This window comes from Kogia breviceps, chromosome 13, assembly GCF_026419965.1.
Source record: "Kogia breviceps isolate mKogBre1 chromosome 13, mKogBre1 haplotype 1, whole genome shotgun sequence".
Lineage (NCBI taxonomy): Eukaryota > Metazoa > Chordata > Mammalia > Artiodactyla > Physeteridae > Kogia > Kogia breviceps.
This window is the reverse complement of record NC_081322.1, coordinates 75,463,458-75,488,509: the sequence shown is the minus strand read 5'-3', so window position 1 is coordinate 75,488,509 and position 25,052 is coordinate 75,463,458. Positions and strand designations below refer to the sequence as shown.

Genomic DNA, 25,052 nt, shown 5'->3' with positions numbered 1-25,052 from the left:
CAGTGGTTGAGAGTCCGCCTGCCGATGCAGGGGACGCGGGTTCGTGTCCCGGTCCGGGAGGATCCCACATGCCGCGGAGCGGCCGGGCCCGTGAGCCATGGCCGCTGAGCCTGCGCGTCTGGAGCCTGTGCTCCGCAATGGGAGAGGCCAAAACAGTGAGAGGTCCGCGTACCGGATTAAAAAAAAAAAAAAAAATAGTAAAACACGGCAAGTTTATGTTTGGCCCCGAAGCTCCAGGTTTTGGTATCTAAATCTCGTGGTTCTAACCTTGCTTCGAAGCCAGGGGAGCTCCCCTTCACTAACAGAGGAGAGGATTTCACGCCTTTATTGCCCGAGTCCTTTTCGAGGCGGGTAAGCCTCAAAACAGAGAAGCACTTGCTTACAGACGGAGTTACCTGGGTCTTTGTAGATACTGAGCACACCCTTGAAGTAATGAGGTAAAAATCTTTCCAGTAAAAGCAGCACATCTTCCAACTCTTCAAGAATCCCCACAAGCAGGAAGTTTTCCTTCACGTTCAGTTTTGCTCTTTCAAGGGCCCACTCACCAGGCTCCCTTTATGGATACAAAAATGATTTTGAAATCAAAGATTGGTTTTCGAAATGCAGCGACAACATGTTGGAGGCTTCTCCCTTCTCCCACCCATCCCCCCAGTCACATAAGTCCAAATCCCACTTTCTCCAGGGCCCAGCGAGCCCCACCTAAATGTTTGTTAAGAGAAAATGGGCCCAGGCAGCTAGGGCTCAATAAACGCTGATTAGAATGGCCTTTGAATAGGAGGACCAAACCGAACCCATAAAGTTAGAAGTTTTGAAATATGAAACTTACTGATTTTGATTTATCAAAATAGGTGTCAGGTCGCGACCACGAATCATCTTATTCTTTTGAGGAATTTAAAACCAAGCCTTTTTTTTTTTTTTTCTTCAATTACAGAAGGAAAACAGCCTAATCTTATATGTAAGGCAGATCTCTGAGCCAAAAACACTGATATAAATGTAAAGAGCCCAGCATGGGGCTCCCAGGAGCTGGGCTCCGGAGGATCTGGAGGAATCTAGGCAAGCCAGGATTCTTTTTTGAAATTGTTTAATAATCCTTACTTAGCTCAAATAATTGTCATTAAGGTGGAACAAGGGGACATTCTGAAAGCGTTTTGAAAATCATCACGAGATAAGGCATCAGAAGTCCTCGCCCCAAGACTGGGAAATATATCATTTTAAAAGTACTTTAAGGAATTAGAATCTTGTTTCTTGGAATAAATATCCTCATTTTGACAGAAAGCGAGTCAACTGGCCCCACATCTTCCCAGGATCTGAAGCCCTGACCGTGAAGCAGGAGGCGTTTACTACAGGAGACAGGGTGGGTGAGGGAGGCCTCCTGAACTCAGGAGTTTATAATGAAGCAGAAAACTGACACTGCTAGCCCCACAATTCTGACCGTAAACAAACTGGTTAACTCAGCAAAACGTCAATAATAACAACACACATAATAAATAAGCAGCAATCCCAGTGTAAGCAAAAAGGACAATAAGTGAGCTGCAATTTGGAAACAGCTGTGTCCCCCGCCCCCAACCCCCAGTGTCTTAAGGAACACGACGACCTTCCAGTCAATGTCTCCTTTCGGGGAAAATGCCGCTTCTGGCAGCACGGTTTATTTTCCACCAAGCAAAGATAATATTCATCGTTACGACCATTTCTTCTGGAGGCTACACATTTATCTAGTACAACGAATTTCAAGTGTAGCTAGACCAGAATCACCTGGGAGGTGGTCACAGATGCCTGGGCCTCACCTCAGAGACTGTGATCAGGTGAGGGTTCCTAACAAGTACCCCAGGGATGCAGATGCAGGAGGTGGGTAGACCACACTGAGGGCCCTTACTATCTGAATAAGTCACTTTCTGAAGAAGGTCCTGCAACCAAGTAAGGCTGAGGAGGGGTCACTAGAAAGCACTTTCTTCTCTTTCTGCTAAGTATGCCTCAGGAGAGAGAAAACTCCGGAATTTTGGGTGTGAGCATCTAGTGTTTCAGACCCAATTAAGACACACCACACTAGCAAGGACAGCTGTGGATGCAGCCCAGCCACTACAGAGGAGCAGGATGGGTGCAGCCCCTGGGCTTTACTATCTCACGGGCTGGGTAGTGACAGGTGTACGTCAAAGGTGAAGAAGAGTTTGGTTGGCATTTCAGTTACACAGCTTTACGGGTGGTTCCCAAGGCCTCTGCCAGACCCTGATTTGTTAATTTCTTTATCTGTAGGACATTCAGAATCTCAAATTTACTGTTAATCCTGAAAGATTAACAGTAAATGTTAACTGAATTCCAATTCCAGAAGTTAGAGAGGCTGGGAACGCAGAAGACGCCCACGCAGCGCCAGCTGGTGGGTTTTCTGTCATCGTTGTCCACATGAGCATGTCATGAGCCTGTTTCAGTCTTTACCTGCATCTGGGATGCTGTCCACAAAAATACGGGATGATGTAAAATAACCTGGGGTTGGAACACTCAGGATAGTTTTCAAGAATACACTCGTTGATGTCCTAGAAGAGAAAACACAGCGGTGAGATGTCTGGCGGTCTCTGCAGGGCTTTGTCAAATGCCATATACAGTGTAAGTAAAATGGATACTTTAATGATACGGGAAGGCGTTGAGAAGATGTAGAGAACTGATGGATTTCATGAGAAGAAACGAAATCCTTTTTTTGCCTTGCCCCAGCCTGCTCCACTGGCCAGGTACACATAGGGTCAGAGCATTTCACAGAGTGCTTGTTCTGTTGACTTAAATGAATTTCTGCATTTCCCAGTGGCCTGAAGTCTCTAGCTAGTTGACAGGCATCTTGCAGCAGTTCTACGGACTGTGGCTAGTTGTGGGCCCAGCAGTTATGAGAAACTGGGAAGTATACAGTGGACACTTAACAAATATTTGTTGAATGAATTCAGTATGACTTAATTCATTCAGACTTAATCAGAGATCCCTGTACAGCCAATCTTGTAGAAATGTGTTTCCCTGTGTATCCACATGTCCAACAAATACTTATTAAGTACCTACAATAGTCACATAGAGGGTCTGTAAATTTTGGAAGGGCTGTAAAACCATTTCTTATGTTATATTAGGTTACGAAGTGGCGGGATGTTTGCATATAGACATTCTCTCACTTTCAAAAGCAACAGTTGTGATTTCCAAACAGAAAATCTGGAATTTCCGCATAGAAAAAATTTCTCTTCTATGAGGTTGAGTGCAGTGTCTTTGTCACCATTACTAGAGCTTACAATGACATGAAAAGAAGGGCTAAAAATCCACTTTCATCGGGCTTCCCTGGTGGCGCAGTGGTTGAGAGTCCGCCTACCGATGCGGGGGACACGGGTTCGTGCCCCGGTCCGGGAAGATCCCACATGCCGTGGAGCGGCTGGGCCCGTGAGCCGTGGCCGCTGAGCCTGCGCGTCCGGAGCCTGTGCTCCGCAGCGGGAGAGGCTGCAGCAGTGAGAGGCCTGCGTACCGCAAAAAAAAAAAAAAAAAAAATCCACTTTCATCAAGGCAGATTACATTGGATACCCTAGATAAGACATGTCTGGTTCTTAGGTATTTCTAAGGAGAAAAGGTAACCCAATTTACAAACAAACCAAACAGCTATGGGATGTTTTTTCAGAGACAGTACTGGCAAGGCAAATTAAGAGTGGATATAACTCAGCAAACATGGTCCTATGGTCAATGAAGTTTATGAGTCAGTTGAAGCCACTGAATCTAATATGATTAGCGTAAATTGTTAGGTATTAAAAGTTTTTTTTGAGTTCAGCTTGCGAGTTGGAAAATATAACTTAAATATCTTTTTTTTTTCAACCACATTTTCTTTTCCCTCTCATGCTTCTTTGGTTTATATACCAATTAAATAAATTACACAATTACAGTAACAAATTCAACTGGAACAAAGAGATTCGAACAAACACACTCCAGCTGAGCACCTGTGCCTATTGTGGGAAGCACAGGTGCACAGTTCGCAGAGCGGAATATACTAGAAGCAAATGGAATGGTGTAGCAAATGGATGGTCAGCCCATCCAGCCATGCATGAAGTTAAGGGTGGTTAAGAGCACCTCATTGCATATGAAAACCCACTAAAAATGCATGATGTTAGACCCCAAATACCTTTCTAAGAAGAAATTGACACAGAGGGATGTATGTATAAGACTATTCACTGCTATAAGATTTATTACAACAAAATATGGCAGAAATTACAGTTCGTTAATGGGGGATTGATTCACAGAGCAGTTATGGCACATTCCTATGATGAAATACTGGGCACCCAGAAAGGATAAGGAGGATCTACATGCACTGTCCTGAAAAGTGTCTGTGACGAGTTTTCAGATGAAATAAAGTCAATTATAGGACAATATGAACATGTAGGACAACATAAAAATAAAATGTGTTTACATAAGGACAAAAATATCTGGAAGGATAAACACCAAACTGTTAAAAGAGGTCATTTATGGTGGTAGATGTAATGGAAGATGGGAATACATTGAACTTTTACTTTGTTTTTGAAATGTTAGCTTTAATTATAATATATGTATTTTAGTTTTATCATCAGAAAAGTTTAAGGAGATCTACACATTGTAAAACAAACGAAAACTTGTGTAGAGGGTGACCAGGCTTTGCCATGAGGACGCTCTGACCTCCCTTCCTCCCTCACCCTCCAGGTATCCTCTGACAGTTGGCTTCCCCCAGGGACCTGAGCCTTAGGTCAGAGTGACCCAGGAACTGGGCTGGGGTCAGAGGGAGGGAGCTAGGAGCTAGGTGGGAAGCAGAGCACAGGAGACTCTGGCCAGGGCCAGCAGGGTCAGGAGGGTCTGTCCTCTGAGGTCGAGATTTCACAGCAAATGGCTGAGTAAAATGGTGGTGATTTAGGGGGTGTCCAGAGATCTGTCCCCCACACAGTCAGCCCCCAAGAGACCTGCATTAACACGAGGGGTGGGGTAACTGAGCCCACCAAAGCCTCCTGCAGAGACTCTCACAGCGCCTGCGCTTCTCCGAGTTCACTGTACAGTGGCCTTTTAAGAAGAACTTATGTAATTGTTTGCTTAGGTGGTGACTCCAGGAGAGCACAGATGCCCGCTCACTGCATCTCCAGTGCTTAGCACCCTTCCTGGAAAAAGCAGAGGTGCAATAAATACTCAGTGACTGAATGAGCAAATGGCAGAAGGACAAGCCAAGACACACAACCCTGATTCTGTCCCCAGAGATCCCGGCCTGGGGCTCGCAGGAGGAGGCAGAGGGCATCGGTTGGTGGGGATGGGGGGTGCTGAGGACTGCAGGAACCTAGGAAAGATGGGTTTCTATTGGAATCCACAAATAACCTCTCAAGGTCAAGTTATGGGAAGACATAGATTCCTAGTTTAAGAATTACTGTTAACAATTCTTCCTTTCTTAGAGCAAGGCATGTCGCAGGAGATTTCAAAGAGTTCCATTTGAGCCCATTAGGTTGATGGATGGTGTTGGCCACAAGCATCTTATGGAAATGCTATAGGAGGACATAAATGCAAGATGACTCAGATGTAAGACCAAGCGGAAGCAGGAAACGAGCTGTGAAGACCCACGCACTCAGCTGCCTATGGCTTGGCCACGGTGAACGCTGATCTGCTTCCCCGCAGCTCAAGAACGCGGGGCTTCGGGCAGCTGCTCCTGGCCACTCGGGCCACTCACACAGTCCACTCTTACTGGAACGCAGAACTTCAGTGAATGACCTTTCAGTGTCTCGGGCAACCAAATGTGACAAGTGTCAACACAGCTGTTCCTCCAGGGCTCTGCTCCAGTCCCCCCCAGGGCCATACGGTTTCCCCCAGAGTTAATGGTTTTATTTTTGGCATTAGGCTTCGCTATCTTGTGTTGTTTTACAATCACCTTTTTATACTGAAGTTCTCTATGTACATATATAGTTTTAAATGATTATGCAATTTCATTTTTTCTTCCCATGCAGTGCTTCTAGGATAAGGTTGTTTTAAACGAAAACCTTAATATTTATTTTAAGACCTGCTCTAAGATCTTCATGACGGTGGTGACTTTAGCCCAGCTGGCCCGCATGCCAGACTGCTTGCCAGCGTTTGATCTACGATTTGCTTATCTGGTCCTCGGATCTTGGCAGCTACCATGGCACCCCACAAAGTGTTTCCTTGCCCAAGACTAGCCCTCTTGTAAGACTGGGTTTAAACATAAGACCCCACTCTCGCCCTATTCTCAGTTTATTCAGGAAATGAGATATTCTCTAGGAGCGAACATTCCAGATAACTGAGTCCTTTTAATTGCCAAAGCTAAAAAAGAAAAAGACCAATTTTGGTTGACATTTATTCTAAACTGTGCAAGTTTTAAACGCTTACACTTACACCCTCTAGGTTTTCTTAGTGGGTTCATCTTCACTTTGATCGGACAGCAAAGTCACCTTCAATTGATTTTCTCCTGGAACATTTTCACTGGATGGACTGTGATGAAAAACACGCACCTGTCAAATGCCAAAGGGCCCTCGGTGCCCAAAGGAAACCCCAGTCACTACAGCCAGACCCCCGGGGGGTCATTCCTGATTCCTCCTCTCTCACCCTCGCTGTCCACGTCATTCAGTGGCCCCCACCGTGCAACCTGACCGCCAAATGGTTTTCTAACCTATCTTCTCCCATCCATTCCACACCTCAGCCCCTGCTCAGCTACTTTGCAGCCAGTAAGTATCTCTTCCTTTCATCTCGTCTCCCCAAATGCATTCTACACAAAGTTGCTGCAGTAACTTAGCTGAAATGCAAATTCATCCACTCCACCCCTCTGTTCAAAAGCTCTGAAGGACTCTTACTGACAGTGCGGTGGCAATAAGAATCAAGTGAGGCACCTGGTAAGAGATGCTAATTCCCGGACCCTACCTTGATTTAACAGAGAGCTTGATTTAACAGGTTTTCCTGGGGACAAGGCTAGACATCTGCATTTTATTTATTTATTTGTATTTATTTTAACATCTTTATTGGAGTATAACTGCTTTACCATGGTGTGTTAGTTTCTGCTGTATAACGAAGTGAATCAGCTATACATATACCTATGTTCCCATATCTCCTCCCTCTTGGGTCTCCCTCCCTCCCACCCCTCTAGGGGGTCACAAAGCACCGAGCTGATCTCCCTGTGCTATGCGGCTGCTTCCCACTAGCCATCGATTTTACATTTGGTAGTGTCTGTGTGTCCATGCCACTCTCTCACTTCGTCCCAGCTTACCCTTTCCCCTCCCCGTGTCCTCAAGTCCATTCTCTAGTAGGTCTGCGTCTTTATTCCCGTCTTACCCCTAGGTTCTTCATGACCTTTTCATTTCTTTTTTAGATTCCATATATATGTGTTAGCATACGGTATTTGCTCTTCTCTTTCTGACTTACTTCACTCTGTGTGACAGACTCCAGGTCCATCCTGCATTTTAAAGAGGAACCTTGGTGATTTTGAGAACCTGGCTGCCCTGCATGGGCCTCAACACTGGGCCAGTAGGTAATCCCATGCCTGGCTCATCTGGGTCCCTTGCCTGGAATTTCCTTCTGCCTCCTCCTCTGGTCCCATAGCAGACTTGGGCTTTGGCGGAATTCCTGGCAGGACGAGTGTTGGTATATGCCAGTCCACCTGTAGAGAAAGGAAGGCTCCAGAAGCTGGGGAAGAATTCGGGATCTGACAGCAAGTTCAAGGTAACTCCTGCTGAGCCTTCTGAGCAGACAAAGCACATACAACCTACATTGTGTGGTTTGCAGCACCCTAAGCATCCACAGTCCCCATTAAAAAAAATAATCCTCTCACCTCTTACCAAACTGAGAGTGGTCCTGGGACTTTGTTTATTTAGTAAGACAAAATAAGTGAAGTCTCTAGTATATTTCTCATTCATTCCACGATCTTTCATCATCAAGCCCCCTCCAATCCTATGGCTAAGCCTGGGCCCAGAAAGGAGGGATTTAAGGAGTTCCAGTAAAAGGAAAAGTTGAGCTACACATATGGTCCATGGTGAGGTGAGGGCTGTGCCAGATGGGCAGGGCTCCAGCACCCCCAGCCTTACCAAAACCGGAAGAGCTATGCTTTGCCTGGGTTTATGTATTGGGTTCTGGACAAGATTTCAGTTGATAAAAAGGCTCTAAATCTGAAAATCATTGCTTCAGGCCAGCACGCAGAGGATCAGGATATTGGAACAGCTAGCATAACCCCCATCACACCGCCCCTCCCTTTGCCCTATAGAAGCAGGTGATTCTGATTGTAGGGCCCAGGAAGTCGGATCTTGCTAGCTGGGTCATGACCGTTTGGGTCCTATGATGAAACAGCACCTTGTGGAAAAACCCCAAAATATGAGAAAACAGCTTTCCTCTTCCTCTCCTTCCTAGGGTCCAGGCTGCTTAGAGTTCTAGGCTTCCCGCTATCTCACCCTTTAAGGAAAGAGGGGATACCAAGCCCATGCTAGCAAGGGGAAGAGTAGGTTTCTTATGTGTACAGTAGTGTTAAACACTATAGAGTATCTATATTCTAAACGTCAAAAATACCTTTAAAAATGCATGGCATCTTTTATTGAAGAGAAATTTAAATTATTATAACTTTGGTGTATAGTGTCAATCCCTTGATTATTTTAGTTTTCATTATCAATTGTGAAGGAATAGGGGCCCTTTGAACCTATGACAAGCTGGGCACGAACGCGGCCTTCAGGAAGGCATACTGTACACAGGTGGGGTGCTGGGCAGACTTCCCGAATTCAACTCTCTGAACATTTTGAGAGCCACACCTGCTGGGCCAATGCTGTTCCAGGCTCCTGGGTAGGAAGGGCTGCCAAGTATGCAGAATTCTGCCAGATTGTGCAGTTATTTTATTAGGCAAATAAATGTCTACAGATTCAAACCACTGGGTCCAACCCAGTTTTGTACAAACATTTTCAAAAGTAAAAGTGGAATACATGATCAGTCACTCCTTTTCATAATTATAGTTTTTTTGGCTAACGATCATTTCCCTTCCTTCTACATATAATGTCTGGAATATGTGCACAAAGAATATCTTTAAGCGGAGGTTAGCCCCAGTGGGAGCTACTTAAGAAACCACTGGATACACTAAATTTTATACAAGTGGGACACTTTATGAAAGTCCATCTTGGCAAAAAATTTCAGGCATAAATTTTATAGAATCATAAATTATGAGAACTAAATTCAGTGACTAGGTGAAGGAAGACGCAAGAGAAAGAGGCAGAGGAGGGCTATCAATCCTTTAGTGCTCTTGATTAGAAATGAAACACATCATAAACTTCACCTGCGATTCTAATTTTAAACTTTCAACTAGAATTTTCTCATAAAATTTACATCTATGACGCCACAATATGGTCAAATGCAATCTACTTTCAGAGATTCTTAATTTGGGGTAGCTCAAAATCGGTTGCTTGTTGTGTTTAAATAAATCAAGCTGAAATCTTCAACAAACCAATGCCAAGGTTCTTTAATTATTTAATGAATTAAGGCATCTACTGTACATAAGGCATCATGGTAAGCACCCTGGCCTCAAGTACCTAACAAATAATTGTGCCTGTCTCCCTTTACTTGTAGTTTACAAAATGTAACTTTACTAACATTTATATAGAATGTATTCTTGGTAGTGCTTCCCTTTATTTGTATGTGGTGTCCCTTTTTATTAATGCTCTCACCTTATATTAAAATTTGTCTTATAAACTTTTTTTTAGCATTTAAATGGTGACCTTTTCTCATCCCTTTACTTCCAGTCTCTATTTTCAACAGATGACTCCCTCTCCCTGTTTAATAATTGAATGTAACCATTTACCTCTATTATGATTATTGATATATTTGGATTTATTTTTGCATCTTTCTTTGTGTTTTGTTTGCTATTCTTTTTCTTTGCTTCTTTATTTTTCTTTTCTGTTGGTTTTTAAATTTTTAAATAATACCTCCTGCCTTTCTTCTTCTGCTTTAGAATCTAAAGGTTTTCTTTCTACTATTTTCACAATTACCCTTACATTTTTTAACATTCTAAGATTTTTTTCTCCCAGATATGTGGTTCTGACAGCTTAAAAAATACAAACGATAACAATGCAGCTTAAAATACCCTCATTGGGCTTCCCTGGTGGCGCAGTGGTTGAGGGTCCGCCTGCCGATGCAGGGGACACGGGTTCGTGCCCCGGTCCGGGAAGATCCCACGTGCCGCGGAGCAACTAAGACCGTGAGCCATGGCCGCTGAGCCTGCGCATCCGGAGCCTGTGCTCTGCAGCGGGAGAGGCCACAGCAGTGAGAGGCCCGCGTACCGCCAAAAAAAAAAAACAAACCTCTCATTACTTGAGAAGTACTGAAGAGAGGTGCAGAATTTAAAGAAATCATTCATAAATGAATGGTCAGAAAAGTGAGTTGATGGAAGAGTCATTTAAAAATGTTTAACATTCAAACTTGATTAATTTTTTTCTAGTAAAGTCTGAAGTAATTTGGTTTTCCTGTATTTCTCCTGAATCTGGAAAGATCTTAGCACTTTTAATTATCCATTAAACACTGCCCATCCCATCTTATCAATGTTGTCTAAATCTAATCCTTTTTTAACACAAAAAACTCTTAGCACTCAATATTTAACTCATTTTACCAACATGTGTTAATCAATGGCATATTCACTGTTGCATCTTGTGTCCTGCACCTTCCTTACTTCTCCTCATAATCCATCTTTTAATGATCCTTTTAGTGAAGGCGTTAAGTGGTTAACTCTTTCTATGTCTGGAAAAATCTATAGAGTGATTGTGTAGCTGGATATGAAATCCTAGGTTGATAGTTATTTTCCCTCAGCACTCTGAAGATATTGCTCTGCTGTCACCTGGTATCTACTGTTGCTGATGGGAAATCTGCTATCAGCCTAATTATGCTTCCTTCACTGGCCATCTGTTTTTCTTCCTTTTCCTTGATATCCTGCAGTTTTACTCTAAAATATTTGAGTGTAAATTTAACTTTGTTTATTCTGTTCATAGGCTGTGCCTTTGTTCTACCACCTCTCTAGGTCTACCCTTCTACCCTTTAAAAGCCATAGTCCCAGTGATGGGTCAGCAGTCGTTTTGTTTGGCTTTCTTTGCTGGACTTTGAGGGAAGTGTGGCTCCCCATCTCAGGCCCTGAAGGCACTGAGCCTGGTGCTGGCCCCCATCTTGACAGGGAGCCCAATGCCTGGCTGCCGCTGCCCCATTCTGGACCAGAGCTCAGCTGGCCTGTGATTTCACCACTGCTCGTCACTCTGGTATTGTTCCAGGCATGGGGACACTCTTTGGATTTCCTTTTTAAATAGTCTATCTATCATTGCTACGTGTTTGGGGCCAAACACGTAGATAGAGTGAAATCTCTATACCATCTCGCTTGGGGGTCCTGTATAGGCTGTTCATGCTTTTTTTTCCTTCAGGGAGTTCTATTGGAAAGAATACAGATTGCAGAAATGTGTGTGATGGATATGGGGAGTGCACCTTGCTGAGTCAGAGGAAAGACGTTTGGTAAAATGTCAAGTCCATGCCAAAGCAAGGTCACATGTTTATTGAAATGTGATCATTTCTGCTTCATGAGGATGTCAGAGGCATAGGGCCAAAGCACAGTTTAAGCCAGACCTTAAACAGTATGATTCCTGAGGATTCTTCTTACAGACCCTGCACGATATTCATATATTGTAGCAGTGACTTTATTATAATGGTGTTACTTTGAATCTTTTAATTGCTTCAAGTGTGTCACCGAAAGCTCCAATATGTGAAGTATACCACGAACACAAAAATGGCATAATCTTCACTCTACATTTTCTTTATTGGTATTATATAGACTCTAAACTTATGGAAGAAAAGCTTCATGTCTCCTCTCTGTATGATGGTACCCACCCAGGGCCAGGCAGGTGCTCTTTTATAGCTCATAAAAGTAGCCTTTGAAGATGATGAAATTTTAATTTGAATTGTGCTATGCCTAGCAAATCACCATGGGAATCTGGTAAAAGCTTTCAGAAGACAGTGCTGTTTTTCAATAAACAACATCATAAAAAATTCAGCAGCACAGTGAAATCCAGAATGAAAGTACTGGTGCATTTGAATCAAAAAATACTTAAATGATATTGTGGATGAAGATATATCATTACGGATACGTTTTTTTAGTAGACATCTGGAGGACTGAAATGTCATTAAATGACCTCTGACCCACTCCCTGCTAGAAAAAGTACCTTCCAGATGTGGGCTCCACTTAGAGGAATAATGACTTTGGGACTTTGTGATTCGAGTCTCGAAGGCCCAGAAAAGCCATGTGGCTGGACCTCTGCCACCAGCAGCTCTGCCGTGAGCTCTGAAAGTGCTATCTTGGTTAATCAGCCCCCTGTGGGCAATTCTGCCCTGTGCATTCGGCCCAGCACATAGATGGCAGCAATCTTTGCAAAAGGGGGCTATGCTGATTCTATTTGGAAGCATAGAGTCAATAGGACTCTCTGTCCTTCTAGCACGACTAATGTTGAGATGCTGATCAAGCCCTTAAAATAAGCAGGAGGACAGGTTTATGGAGAGATCCACCGCCCTCTCTCCTACCTAGTCACGTAGAAAAATAGGTCACCACTCTGTGGGCTTACTGTGGGGTGGTAGTATGATATCATATGAGTGGATTGCCAGTGGATCTTATGGGTCTACAGTTTTCCCACTCTAGATCTTAATAAAACCGTGGAAATACATTTTAACTTGACTGCTTTCCGTGTAACACCAGAAAGAAAAGATGCCAGTAAAACTTAGGCCAGAGACCAGAAGGACCACTGCAGATTTTACTTCAAAGTTGAATTATGAACTGGAAAGAAATGCATCACTCCCCTCATATCTGTTCATTTCACCTGTTAAAAGAAGCCTCAGGGGTAGGCTAAGTCCCCACACAGTTCAGTATTTCCTGGAGGTAGTACTGAGCAGACAAATCGGGCTCCAACAGAGCTTCCCCACCGACGTGAGACTTTGTGAGTGTAAGAATGGCAGGAATTCCTGGGAAACCAAGTATGTTCTTCAAGGGTTTTACACCATAAAAATTATTTATGATTCCTTTGGGCCACACAAGTTTCTAAAAGCCACAGAAACTGTCTTAACCTCATAGAATTTTGATGATTTTTGCCTTCCCAGCTGAAGAGGTTTAGAATTCCCTTTTCTTTATTTCATATCCAATAGTCTAATAGTTTTGGCCTAAGAGGCCAAAACTCACCACAAAAGTCACACTTTCAACTTCTGGTTACCCAGGGCATAAACAACATGTCTGTAGATTTTTTAAGGCTCACAGCCTCTCCTTTCTGTGGCCCTGTAGTCCCAACTCAGAAGGTCATAAAGAATCCACAATAGGTTTAATAAAGAGAAATTGAAACTAAAGAGCCAGAATGATTATTTTAGATGAACTGGGAATTTCAGTTTCTTAAGACCGTGTAATCATGAGTGCCTAAGAATTGACTGGGTGAGAGAACCATAGGAGTGAATAGGCAGTTTTGTTTTTGAATGCATTGATTAAGGGCTATCAAGGATTCAGCAACATTGGATAAAGTAGTCGTGGAAATACAAGGGCTTGACAGTTCAGCTCACCCCTAGAAGGAAAGCTATGCAGTGAGAAATACAAGGAAAGCAGGGTGAAACTAAAAGAGCTTAGAGGTGGGGTCCGGAAGGAGAGCTGTGGTTTATAGGAAGCATGATTTCCTTCATGAAAAGACTTACTAGGACAACAGTGAAACCCTTGACCAATGAAGTGGTGAATAGCCACCTGGTAGATTATTTGTGGCAAATTTAAAATCGCAGGCTGGCTTCCTACTCTTGGGATATTTTCAAATCACCAACTTACCTCTCCACCCTTAAGTCAAAGAATAAGAATTCATTTCAATATTAGCCCAAGGAAAACACAATCAGAGGAGGTCACAATGCTAGAATACCGTTATTAATTCCAAGACTAAATACAGTTGATTTTTGGATTATCAGCTGTTTTCAATTATCAGCACCAACATTCTCTTCTATGAAAGTGGATAAATGAGTTGTTTTCAATAATCCACAAACCTTTCACCAGAAGAGTGGAAAATTTCCCCAGGGGGTTATGATTGGTTTCACTCTTTCACCATACTGTAAATTCTTTGCTTCTTCCCTTTTAGCACTAAGGGCTAGATAGTTTCTCAAAGTACAATAAGCCTAAGGATGCTGCTTTGATTTAAGAAGCAGAGAAAAGGAAGGGAGTTATTGATAGGAAACAATTACTGTTTTTCAAAAAGAGTAACCAAAATTTTAGAAAGTCCCATTAGAGAATTCTCGGTAGTCCTAGACTATTAGGGAGACAGTGCCCAAGATCTCCCTGTCTGCAGCCCACGACCGTTCTCCTTTAGGAAGAGCCAGGATTTAGCAGGAGGCATGTGCTGCTCAGTCTTATAGAAGGTGGAGGAGAAAATCATTCTCCTTATTCCACATTCTTGCTCTGGACTTGTTAGGTCTAAATCTATCTCATTGATAGTCAGAATTTGGGGATTTAAGATGTCAACTGACATGGAAACAAATGCATTAAAAAACAAATGTCATCCCTAGCTGTTTCTCCTTGCCAGTAAAGACTGAGGGAAGCAGGTGGTTATTAACTTGGAGCACAGAGTACAGACACTCCCCCACCCTCGCAAAGGGGTCTGGGGCTATAACTGTATTTCAATATGATTTATTTTCTTTGTAATCCTAAGTATTTTATTTTATGCATTTAAAAACATTATTCTGAGAGGTCTGTAGGCTTCACTAGACTGTTAAGGCGGTTCATGACATGAAGGAGGTGAAGACCCTCCCTGTTGGATATTGACAGGAGGCGTATGTCTCTGCCGTAAGATGTATTTCCTAACTTGTATTACAGCATTGGCCCATCCAAAACTGTCAACAGAAGATTATTTTTTTACCAAGATTTTAAAAATTCCATTTCAAAGAGTTGGAGAGCAAACTACAACAACCACCAACAATATTTTTATGCAAATAGAGTCCCCTTGGTGGTTTCAAGCGCTTAAAAGAATTTCTCTACTTGACACTTAATCTAGCACAGTGGTTCTCAAAGTGTGGTCCACAGATTGCTGGTGAGACTTGAGACCCTTTTAGGGGTCCACAAGATCAAAACTATTTTCCTCATCATACTAAGGTGTTATTTGTATTTTTGATGGTGTCAACGCTGGCACTGATGGTGCAAAATGGTGGTAATATGTGGTTGGCTCATTAGCATGAATCAAGACAGTGGACCAGGGGTTTCCCTGGTGGTGCAGAGGTTAAGAATCTGCCTGCCAATGCAGGGAACACGGGTTTGAGCCCTGGTCTGGGAAGATCCCACGTGCCGCGGAGCAGCTAAGCCCGTGTGCCGCAACTACTGAGCCTGCGCTCTAGAGCCAGTGAGCCACAACCACTGAGCCCACGTGCCACAACTACTGAAGCCCGCATGCCTAAAGCCGGTGCTCCGCGACAAGAGAAGCTACCGCAATGAGAAGCCTGTGCACCACAACAAAGAGTAGCCCCCGCTCGCCGCAACTAAAGCCCACATGCATCAACAAAGACCCAACGCAGCCAAAAATTAATTAATTAATTAATTTAAAAAAAAGAAAAGACAGTGGACCAGACTTGACTAGATATCATGGTACTCTTCACCACTGCACACACTTCAAAAATTTTTTTAACTTAAGAATGTCTTTGAAGGAGCAGTAAAATCTATTAGTTGTGCTCAATTTCAGCCCTTTCAACTCTGTGAGGAGATAAGGGAAGATTGCATAAAGCACTTCTGCTATTGACCTCTCAGCAGTCTGGTGGAGTCTAAGGACTCACTTCTCATATCAATGTGCTTAAATGTGTAAAATAAAACATGTAGGGCTTCCCTGGTGGCGCAGTGGTTGAGAGTCCGCCTGCCGATGCGGGGGACGCGGGTTCGTGCCCCGGTCCGGGAAGATCCCACATGCTGCGGAGCGACTGGGCCCGTGAGCCATGGCCGCTGCGCCTGCGCGTCCGGAGCCTGTGCTCCGCAACGGGAGAGGCCGCGGCAGTGAGAGGCCCGCGTACCGCAAAAAAACCAAAACCAAAAAATCATATAATAGTAGAAAGAAAACCAAATATATTGAATTATTTATCAAAATACTAAAAAGTCAGGGTAAGTAATATATGTGCTTGTTAAAATATTAAATAACAAGATTTCTCAGTGGGTCTAATATCTACCATCATATCAATCCAGGTATTACGGTAGTGTGAATGGCTAAAGAGATCTCCAATAAGAGTAATTGATATAAAATAGAAATGAATTCTATTGGTGACATTATAGGTATTGTGAATACTGCTATAGTTTGTTGCTTATATTCAGAAATGAAGGAAATGCTAAGTTAGTGAAAATAATGATGTATTTTTTTTCCTCTATTGGAGTTCATAGACTCTCCTGGACTTTATCCATGGACCATTATCACCACCTGACTACTGCCTAGTATATCTGTCTATCTGTTTGTTTACTATTTGTTTCACACCTCACTAGGGTATCGGCTCCAAGAGAGGCGGGACTCTGTGTTGTTCAGCGTGGTCCCAGGGCTTTGAAGGGTGCCCGGCCCGGAGCAGATATCCAGCCAGCATTTCTCAAGTGAATGAGGAAGTGCCATCAGTTCCAGGCCCTACTGAATCAACTTGGCCCATTCTCCTCTTTCCATTTCTAGGTCAGACTCCTAAAAGAACATCACTGCAGATTTCAAATTTACACCTCTTATAAATATTGTGGTTCGCAGCCAGTCTCGTTATTTGATCCAAACTGTTTTAGAAAGAAGGTGGTGCTTTAAAAGAACTTCTCAATCAATTGATACAGAGCCTCCTAGCACTGTTCTCTGTGGGCCTGCGGATGATCAGCGCCTACTACCGTTCCCTACTGGCTTTCACAGAGAAAAGGCAAATGGCTGAAACACGAGAATTTTCTGCAAAATCCCCAAGGTAAAGCTTCTGTGCAGCAAGAGGGAAAATATGAATCTGAAAGTCTGTATATCTGGGATTATAATTTTATCCATGAGAACACCCTGGTGTCATGTGAACGAGCTCAAACAGGTAAATGGAGAAGTAACATCCAGTTAACGTGTCCCGGAATGTTCTCTTTGGCTTCTCAATCTTAATGCACTGATTTGCTTAACTATTCAAATTCAAAAGCAAGAAAGATCTCCTTGGTGTCAAAGCTTAGTCTTGCTCCTCCAATATTTTTATAATAAAATCAACCCATGTTTATTATAGAATATACGGTTAAGCAAAAAAAGGAAAATAAAAAGCAACCATAAACCTGCCACACAAATATAAATATTTTAAAATAAAAGATATAAGGAATTAAAATATAATAGATAAAAAGAAAAATATTTTGGTGTATAACCCTTTTTAGTATTTTTTATATGAAAGTCTATTTTGGTTACTGTGGGTTGTCCTGACTCTAATGCCAAATTCCAAATAAAATATTAAAAAGAACAAAGGAAGCAATGGTTTTTGAACTTTATTACCCTACACACATATTTTTTTAATATTTAAATGTGAAATTTCTTCACAGAGTGGCCCTGTTTCTTTAGTTGCATTTCCATTGACTTAAATGTTCCTCCATCTAAATTACAAATGGAGTAGAGTGGAATTAATAAAGTAAAAACTCATTGATTACCGAAAACTCAAGAAAGTTTGTTATTTACCATATGAACTGGCAACTTATTAACTCTTGTATGTGAGGAAGAGATGTGAAGATTAGACAGAGCCTTCACCTCTCAAATGAGAGTGGTCAATGGCCCTGGTTGGGCTTTGATGGCTCAGTTTTACAGGTCCCGTTTTGGAAGAGTAAACTGTGCCTGCCTTAATTTAGTAAGTTACCTGTTAACCTGGAAAGACACGGGACAGAGTTGAAGACACATAATCTGCATTTGCTTTTGTTAGAACAGATGCTTCTATTAATGCAATCCAAGTCATTTTCAGTTTATTTGAACGAGGATAAAGACCAATCACTTTTGTTTATCCATTGTTTTGGTAAGGGTCTCATGGGTTCTTTTTTTTCCCCTTAATGCCCTGGCCCTCCGTCAAATCAGTCTACAGTATTGGTAAAATGCTAATGCAGTTTGTAAAAAGTAATGGAGACCCAGGTGTTGGATTTCTGCTGTGGCTTAGCTACTCCTTCACAGAGGGAAGGCCCTGAAATTTCTGACTTCAATATTCCACCTCGGTTCTTCCCCTCCCTTCACTGTCCTAAATCCTTTTGAACCTTTTAAACTTTTTAACCAAGGATTTTATTTGGGGGCACTTACTAAGGTCAAAGAACCCCACCTTCGTGAAGTTCCCACAAAGCCATAAATTGCTTCTTTAGGAGTCTAGAGGCTTCAAATGATAACAAGAACACTGTGAATTACTGTTTCTTGTATTTTCAAAGCCTTTGAACATCTATTATCCCATTTTTACTGGCTGATGGAGGACTGATGAGGTTCCTACATTTCTAGAAGGGCCATTCCAGAGGAACAGAAGTGGCTGTAAAGCTCACTCCTGGCTCACTCACTGTTGGTAAAGGGGTGTTGGAATGTGGGTGGGAGAGAGTGCAGGCTCTGAGTTGCTGACCTACAGGCCAGTGAATTACCATGAATTACCCGGAAGCAGGGCAATGTGGAGGAACGAGCTAGCTGCATCCTTGGTAACAGGCAGAGGTCTCCTTTGAAGAGTGGATTTGGCAACGGAAAGAGGCGAGTTGCAGTGTTGAAGTGCAGAGGGCTGGGGCGTGGCTGGGCGGGGGCAGAGAGCATGAGACAGTGCATCACCTCGCGGGTCAACACATGCAGGTTAGAGACCAGAGGGGCGGCCTCCTCTGGCTTCCTGCCTGTCTTTCAATGGAGAACACCAGCCGAAATGAACGTCAGGAAGTTTAGGGTGTTGCTGCTTTTTAAATAAATGAAATTAACCAGGGAATTGACATCATGATGCAGGCTCTGCCTACCTGTCCAATCTTGGGCTCCTGTTCCCACCTCATCCTTTATGCCCCAGCAACCTTTGCTGTCTTTAGTTCCTCCCGTGCAGCAAGCTGTTTCAAGTTATTCCCTCTCTGCCTGGCTGCCTTCTACTTATCCAGCAAGACTCAACTCGTGTCACCTCCTCCAGGAAGCCTCCTGGATATGACCTCCACAGCCGTCCACTGATGCTTGTAGATAATGCCCTGGTGTTAGGACCCAAGGGCTATGTGCCTGCCTCTCCCCTTAGACTGTATTTCTAAGAGCAAAGTCTATCTTGTTTCCCCAGCCCTTACCACTGCACGTGGCCCAGAGCAGACGCCCAGTGCCTGTTTGGCTGAATGATACACGTTTGATACATGAACACATACACATACGATGAAGATGAAGAGGGCTGAAGCAAAGAATAAAACTTGAAGGTGAGCTCCACAGCAACAGCAATTTGTGTCCTATTCCCCGATGGTCCCAAGTGCCAAGAAAAGGGCCTCTCTCTTACTTTTTATTTTAAAAGTATTTTAAAATAAACTAATAAGGAAGAAACGTTTTTGGAAGTGGTGCAGAAGTGGTGATTTACAGATTCTTTTGCAATGTCAGAAGATTTCAAAGAGCTTTGCTCGAGGGCAAGGCTTGCTGACAGACCTGCTTTTTCAGCTGGAAGCAGGCTTCCTGGCATAAGCTTCTTCCTCAGCTGGTTCATGTGCCCTAGAAATATTTTTAGTAGCTCTCATATTTTGCAGTTTGAAGTGACTCTGAAACCTGAGTCTTCTGACACTCAGGGACACTTAGGGCACATTACTTCTTATAGTGGCCCAAGTCCCTGGGCTTCTTTCCATCCTAACCTTTCTTGGGTTGTTCTCTACAGATGCTGTGCTCTCCGACTCTGGAGCACATGACACAGGCAGCATGAAAATTTTATTTCACAATAAAATTGCACAATAAGCTGCCAGTGGCCAGGCAGGCAGGTAATCAATATATCCTCTGGTCTGTGGGTAGGAGTAGGCAGGAAGCAATTACATCACTGGGCTGTAACGGATGTCACAGTCCTCTTCAAAGGTCATCTTGAGGTTGAAACACACTTTCCAGTAGTGTCTGCCTTTATAAATGTAAGATGCAGGAATTCATATGAGTGGTAACAGATATAACTGTACCGGACCCAACATTTTACATAATTGCATAGATTACCAATCCCTAATCATCAGCAGAGGTATGTGCATATGTCAGTGTTACCTTTGAAGATAAATACTTACTCAGCAGTGGGGTTGTGGGCAGGGCCAGGAATATGAGGAAGTATAAGATAATTTCTCTTGTTATCCTGGAGAAAGTGTCTGTGTACGTAGGGAGCAGGATGCAGAACAGTGATGGTGAAATGCAGGGAGGACAAAACACAGGGCATGACAACCCTTTTGCTACAGGGATGCAGAGGACGGAGGGTGGCTTAAGGAATTTTTGGTATCGGAAATGAACCAGAAAATCGTTAAGCGAATTGCCTGTAGTATAGAAGTTGGAGGGGCAACTCTGGAGTCAGATGACCTGGATTCAGATCAGTGGCATATGATCTACCACTGATCTGCCACTGATGGCAGATCAGTGGTAAATGTATAACAACCACCCTTCCTGAAGAAACAAAGACCTGATTTATAGCATTTGCAGCTTTCCATGGTGTAAATATGCCTACCATGGCCACATTCAAGCCACCATCTTGATGTCAACTAAATAGCACAATTCCTGAAAATTTAACAGTTGCTCAGAGCCAGTCCAAGCCAGCTCCAGAGCACCATTGGTTGAAACCCAGGCTCTGCTTCTTACTAGTTGTGTAAACTTAAGCAAGTTACATAGCTTCTATAGTCCTTAAGTGTCTCATCTGTGAAATGGGCATAATAATATTTATCTTAGAGGGATGCTGTAAAGATTACATGAGATAATGTATGTGTGGCAGGTATGAACCTCTCCTGCTGTGGGGAGAGTAACTGACCAATGGTCCAAGATGCTTTGCTCTGAATCTATCAGCTCATTCCTGCTGAGGCCACGGGCTGCTCTAAGCCAAAGACTGGCAGGGAGGTTATAGCAGGCCCGTTCCTGCAAGCTGCAGGACTCCTCCGATGGATGACTTGGGCTTGAAGATTCCCCACTGGCTTGGCCAAAACTTTATTAGAGCTGCACTGTAGTCTGAGCTTCTGCCTACCCAATTCTTCCTTCTCTGTTCTTCACGGGGGCCAGACCTACAGCAGGTATGATGTCTTTTTCCAATTGCCTTTTCCCTCACCAGCATTTCTCCCAATAAATCTCTGCATGTCCAATCTCACCTTGGCTTCTGCTTCTCAGAGGGAACTTAGCATGCTAATCGCTTTAGACTGTGCATATAGCAAGTTCTCAATAAATATTTATTTTTTAAAAAAGAAGAGTGGGGGCTTCCCTGGTGGCGCAGTGGTTGAGAGTCCGCCTGCCGATGCAGGGGACGCGGGTTCGTGCCCCGGTCCGGGAGGATCCCACATGCCGCGGAGCGGCTGGGCCCGTGAGCCATGGCCGCTGAGCCTGCGCGTCCGGAGCAGAGTGATGTGGGATTCCCTTGCCCTTGAGGACCTACTTCTTCCCCTGGTAAGTGATCCTGAGAGAGAACATCCTCTTTAGGAGAGACGATGACTATGAACCCAGCGGTGCCTCTGCCTACCTCATCAGGGCAATAAAGACCAACACTTCCATCACTGTCTCCATTTTTCTAGTTTTCTTTTGCTTGCCCCTCCTAGCCACTTCCAACAATGATGAACCATCCTCCCTTCCCAAAACGTTTTCCCTCTGATTCTGTGATGCCACATCTCTATGTTATCCTCTTCTCGGGACTGATGCTCTTGTTTCCTTTGTTTCCCGCTCCTCAAAGAGTGCTAAAACATGGGTGACCCACAGGCTTTTTATCCTCATCCTTGATTTCACCAAAGGGCTTCAATTCAACAACTTTCAGCAAATAATCAGTGAGCGCCACCATTGGTCCAGACATGATCTCACCCCTCATGGCATATAGATACAGATATAGATGTAGATATATATAGAGAGGTATATATAATTACCCTTTCTCTGGATACTGATAATTTCCAATTCTATATATCTAGCCCAGCCCTCTCTTCTGACTGCTGGATGTCTCCATTCACACGAGCATCTGAAACTCAGCACATCCAAAGCAGAACGTATCTTTCCCACCCCTCTGCGCCTGTATTCCCCACCCACCGTAGTGCCCTCCATCGAATTGCTCCAACCAGAAACCCAGGATCTTCTTTAACTCCCCTCATCCTCCAGCTCCACATTTAATCACTCAAGGAGCAATGACTGATTCTACCTCAGACACGTGTATTAATTTTTTCATTCCTATCAGTCTCCCCTACCATGCCAATTCGATACCAAACCAAAATAGTTTATCTTGCCCTACTCCAAGCATCTTCCCCTTGCACAAGGTTTCAAATGCAGATCCTGTCATGTCACGCCCCCCTCCCTGACCACAAGTCGACCGGTCTGAGACTTTTCATTGTTTTCAGAAGAAAGCCTCACATACTTATGATATATTTGCCCCTGCCCACCTTTCCATCTGCATAGCATACCCCGTGCCCTGCCTTCTCATCTCCATCCCTAGAAGTTTTGTAATACCTGGGACTCTTGATTTATGTAATACTGTTCCCACAGCCTGAGCGCCTCTTCCAGTCACTTGTTTAACGTCTGTCTCCCTGACAGATTATGCACTCCATGAAAGCTGGAACTACGTCTGTGTTTTTCAGTACTGCATTCTCAGTATCTGCCAAAGCACTGGCTACCGAGTAGGTGCTGAGTACTTGTTGAAAGAAAGAGAGAATGAATTAACCATATCAGAATATAAATAATCCAAACATTTATGCACGAGATGTACATAACCTTGTGGATGGGTAGGTTCATTAAAAAATGCTGGTAACAAAATGCCAGACCTACCAGTTTTATTTATAATTAAAGAAAAGAACCCAGGAAGAAGAGTTTAACACTAAAAAAAAAAAAAAGCTGTCAATTTCAGTCACTGAGAGGGTGTGAGTGAGCATGTGTAGGGGTGTGTGTGTGTGTGTGTGTGTGTGTGTGTGTGTGGTGGGGTGGTGACAGGGGGTCCACCATGGTGATTTGGTCATCTTGAGATGACTGTGTCCTCCTTTTCTGCACAAGCATGAAACTGAACTAGGCCGTCATAATAAGTAGACTGGTGAGCAATAGACTGGAAAAGTTTAGGAGATGGCCATCACTTCCAGGCTTTATAATTTTGTTCCAGAACTTAACATACACCCTTTTCAGACTTTCCTATATTTCACAAATTTGTTCATGACATTCTATTTCTAAATTCACTTTCTCTGATAAATACCTGATTTAGCTTAGGCTGTACAGTCAACACCATCATAATGAGGGCAACTCCATGTGGTATTTCCGATCTTCACGCTCCACTCCTAACTCCTTAAATGAGTGGATGAGATGAGATAACCTCTGTTTCTTTCTTTTTTTTTTTTTTTAAATAAATTTATTTATTTATTTATGGCTGTGTTGGGTCTTCGTTGCGGTGCGCGGGCTTCTCATTGTGGTGGCTTCTCTTGTTGTGGAGCACGGGCTCCAGGCACATGGGCTTCAGTAGTTGCAGCACACGGGCTCAGCAGTTGTGGCTCACGGGCTTAGTTGCTCCGCGGCATGTGGGATCTTCCTGGACTAGGGATCGAACCTGTGTCCCCTGCATGGGCAGGTGGATTCTTAACCACTGCGCCACGAGGGAAGCCCTCTATCTTTCTTTTCTGCCTTGAAAAGTACTATGATTAATTAAGGTCTGTTTTTTTCTTCCCTCCCTTTTCTCAACTCCCTGGGACCCCATGTTAAAAGGGCCCCGAGGACAAATCCTGTTCTTACATTTGCCTTCCTCCTTGCTAATCTTTTTTCTTCCTTCTTTGTTTGTAGCCTCTTCTAATTTACCAATGATGGTGTGATCATAAGTCAAAGGCCTACCCAGTATGACACCATTCCAATAGACCCTGGTAAAGATATTTAATTGCTTCTTGCCACAATTTTATTTGCAAAAAGGGACTAATAAGGCTATCTTGGAAAACAGCACAATTTTGGAAGATTGCAGACTTAATGAGAAGCTTTGAATTTCTCAAAAGAAAAGCCTTTTGAAAACTTGGTGTTAATTCAGCCCTGGATGTAAAATCATTTATTTTGACTGAATTTTAAAATTCTCAATGCTAAATGTGGCTTTGCAAATAAATTAAGTACAGATTTTGCTCTGTACAACCCTGACTTCCACTAATAACATTTAGAGAGGATTACTTGAGGTATCTTCTAGCCAAAATATTAAAATTGATACTGGATTTAAAGTAGAAACCAAAGTAGCCTTCAGGAATAGGGTATGAAGCAAATAATGCCCTTCTCCAGGTTAGAAGAACTTTTTCACGAAGAAGAAACACTTCTAAAAATTAAATTTTGTTGGATTATCGATAACATTTTATTTACTTATAAATAAGCAAGCGTTATAGACCTCAAGTTTAAAAGTACTATTTGTGGGCTTCCCTGGTGGCGCAGTGGTTGAGAGTCCGCCTGCCGATGCAGGGGACACGGGTTCGTGCCCCGGTCCGGGAGGATCCCACATGCCGCGGAGCGGCTGGGCCCGTGAGCCATGGCCGCTGAGCCTGCGCGTCCGGAGCCTGTGCTCCACGGCGGGAGAGGCCACAACACTGAGAGGCCCGCGTACCGCAAAAAAAAAAAAAAAAAAAAAAAGAGAGAATGGTGATGAGATTTTGAAGGATGGACAGGATATGGATGGAGAGAGAAACGAGAAGAAGACTTTCCAGCTTAGTGTAGCAACATAAGGAAAAGAATAGATATGGGAAGGAGCCTGTTCTCAAGAGAGGATTTGAGAAGCTTGGTTCAATTAGCTTTTATTTGGGAAAACAGTTAAGTCAAGGCTGGCAGGATAGGTCTAGATTAGTGAGAGTCTTGAAAGCCGCAGAAAAGACTTGAGGAGTCATCACAGAAGGCAGGACGCACCAAGCTTCTTGAGCAAGGAATTAAATGACAGGATGTGAAGTGCTGCTTTGGAAAACGAATCTGGCAGCACTGTGCAGGGTGAAAGAGCGA

General features: G+C 43.4%; 1 protein-coding gene across 2 annotated transcripts in view; it reads right to left on the bottom strand.

Moving 5' to 3' along the window:
* The window catches only part of UST (uronyl 2-sulfotransferase), a 284,549-nt gene that overhangs the window by 58,614 nt on the left and 200,883 nt on the right, over positions 1–25,052 (bottom strand). For both annotated transcript variants that reach the window (XM_067010993.1, XM_059083482.2), the window contains exons 6-7: positions 2,431–2,528; positions 396–553 (exon numbers count right to left, since the gene is read on the bottom strand). In XM_067010993.1, coding sequence (XP_066867094.1) covers positions 396–553; positions 2,431–2,528 — 256 coding nt within the window. The remainder of the gene's footprint in view (positions 1–395; positions 554–2,430; positions 2,529–25,052) is intronic.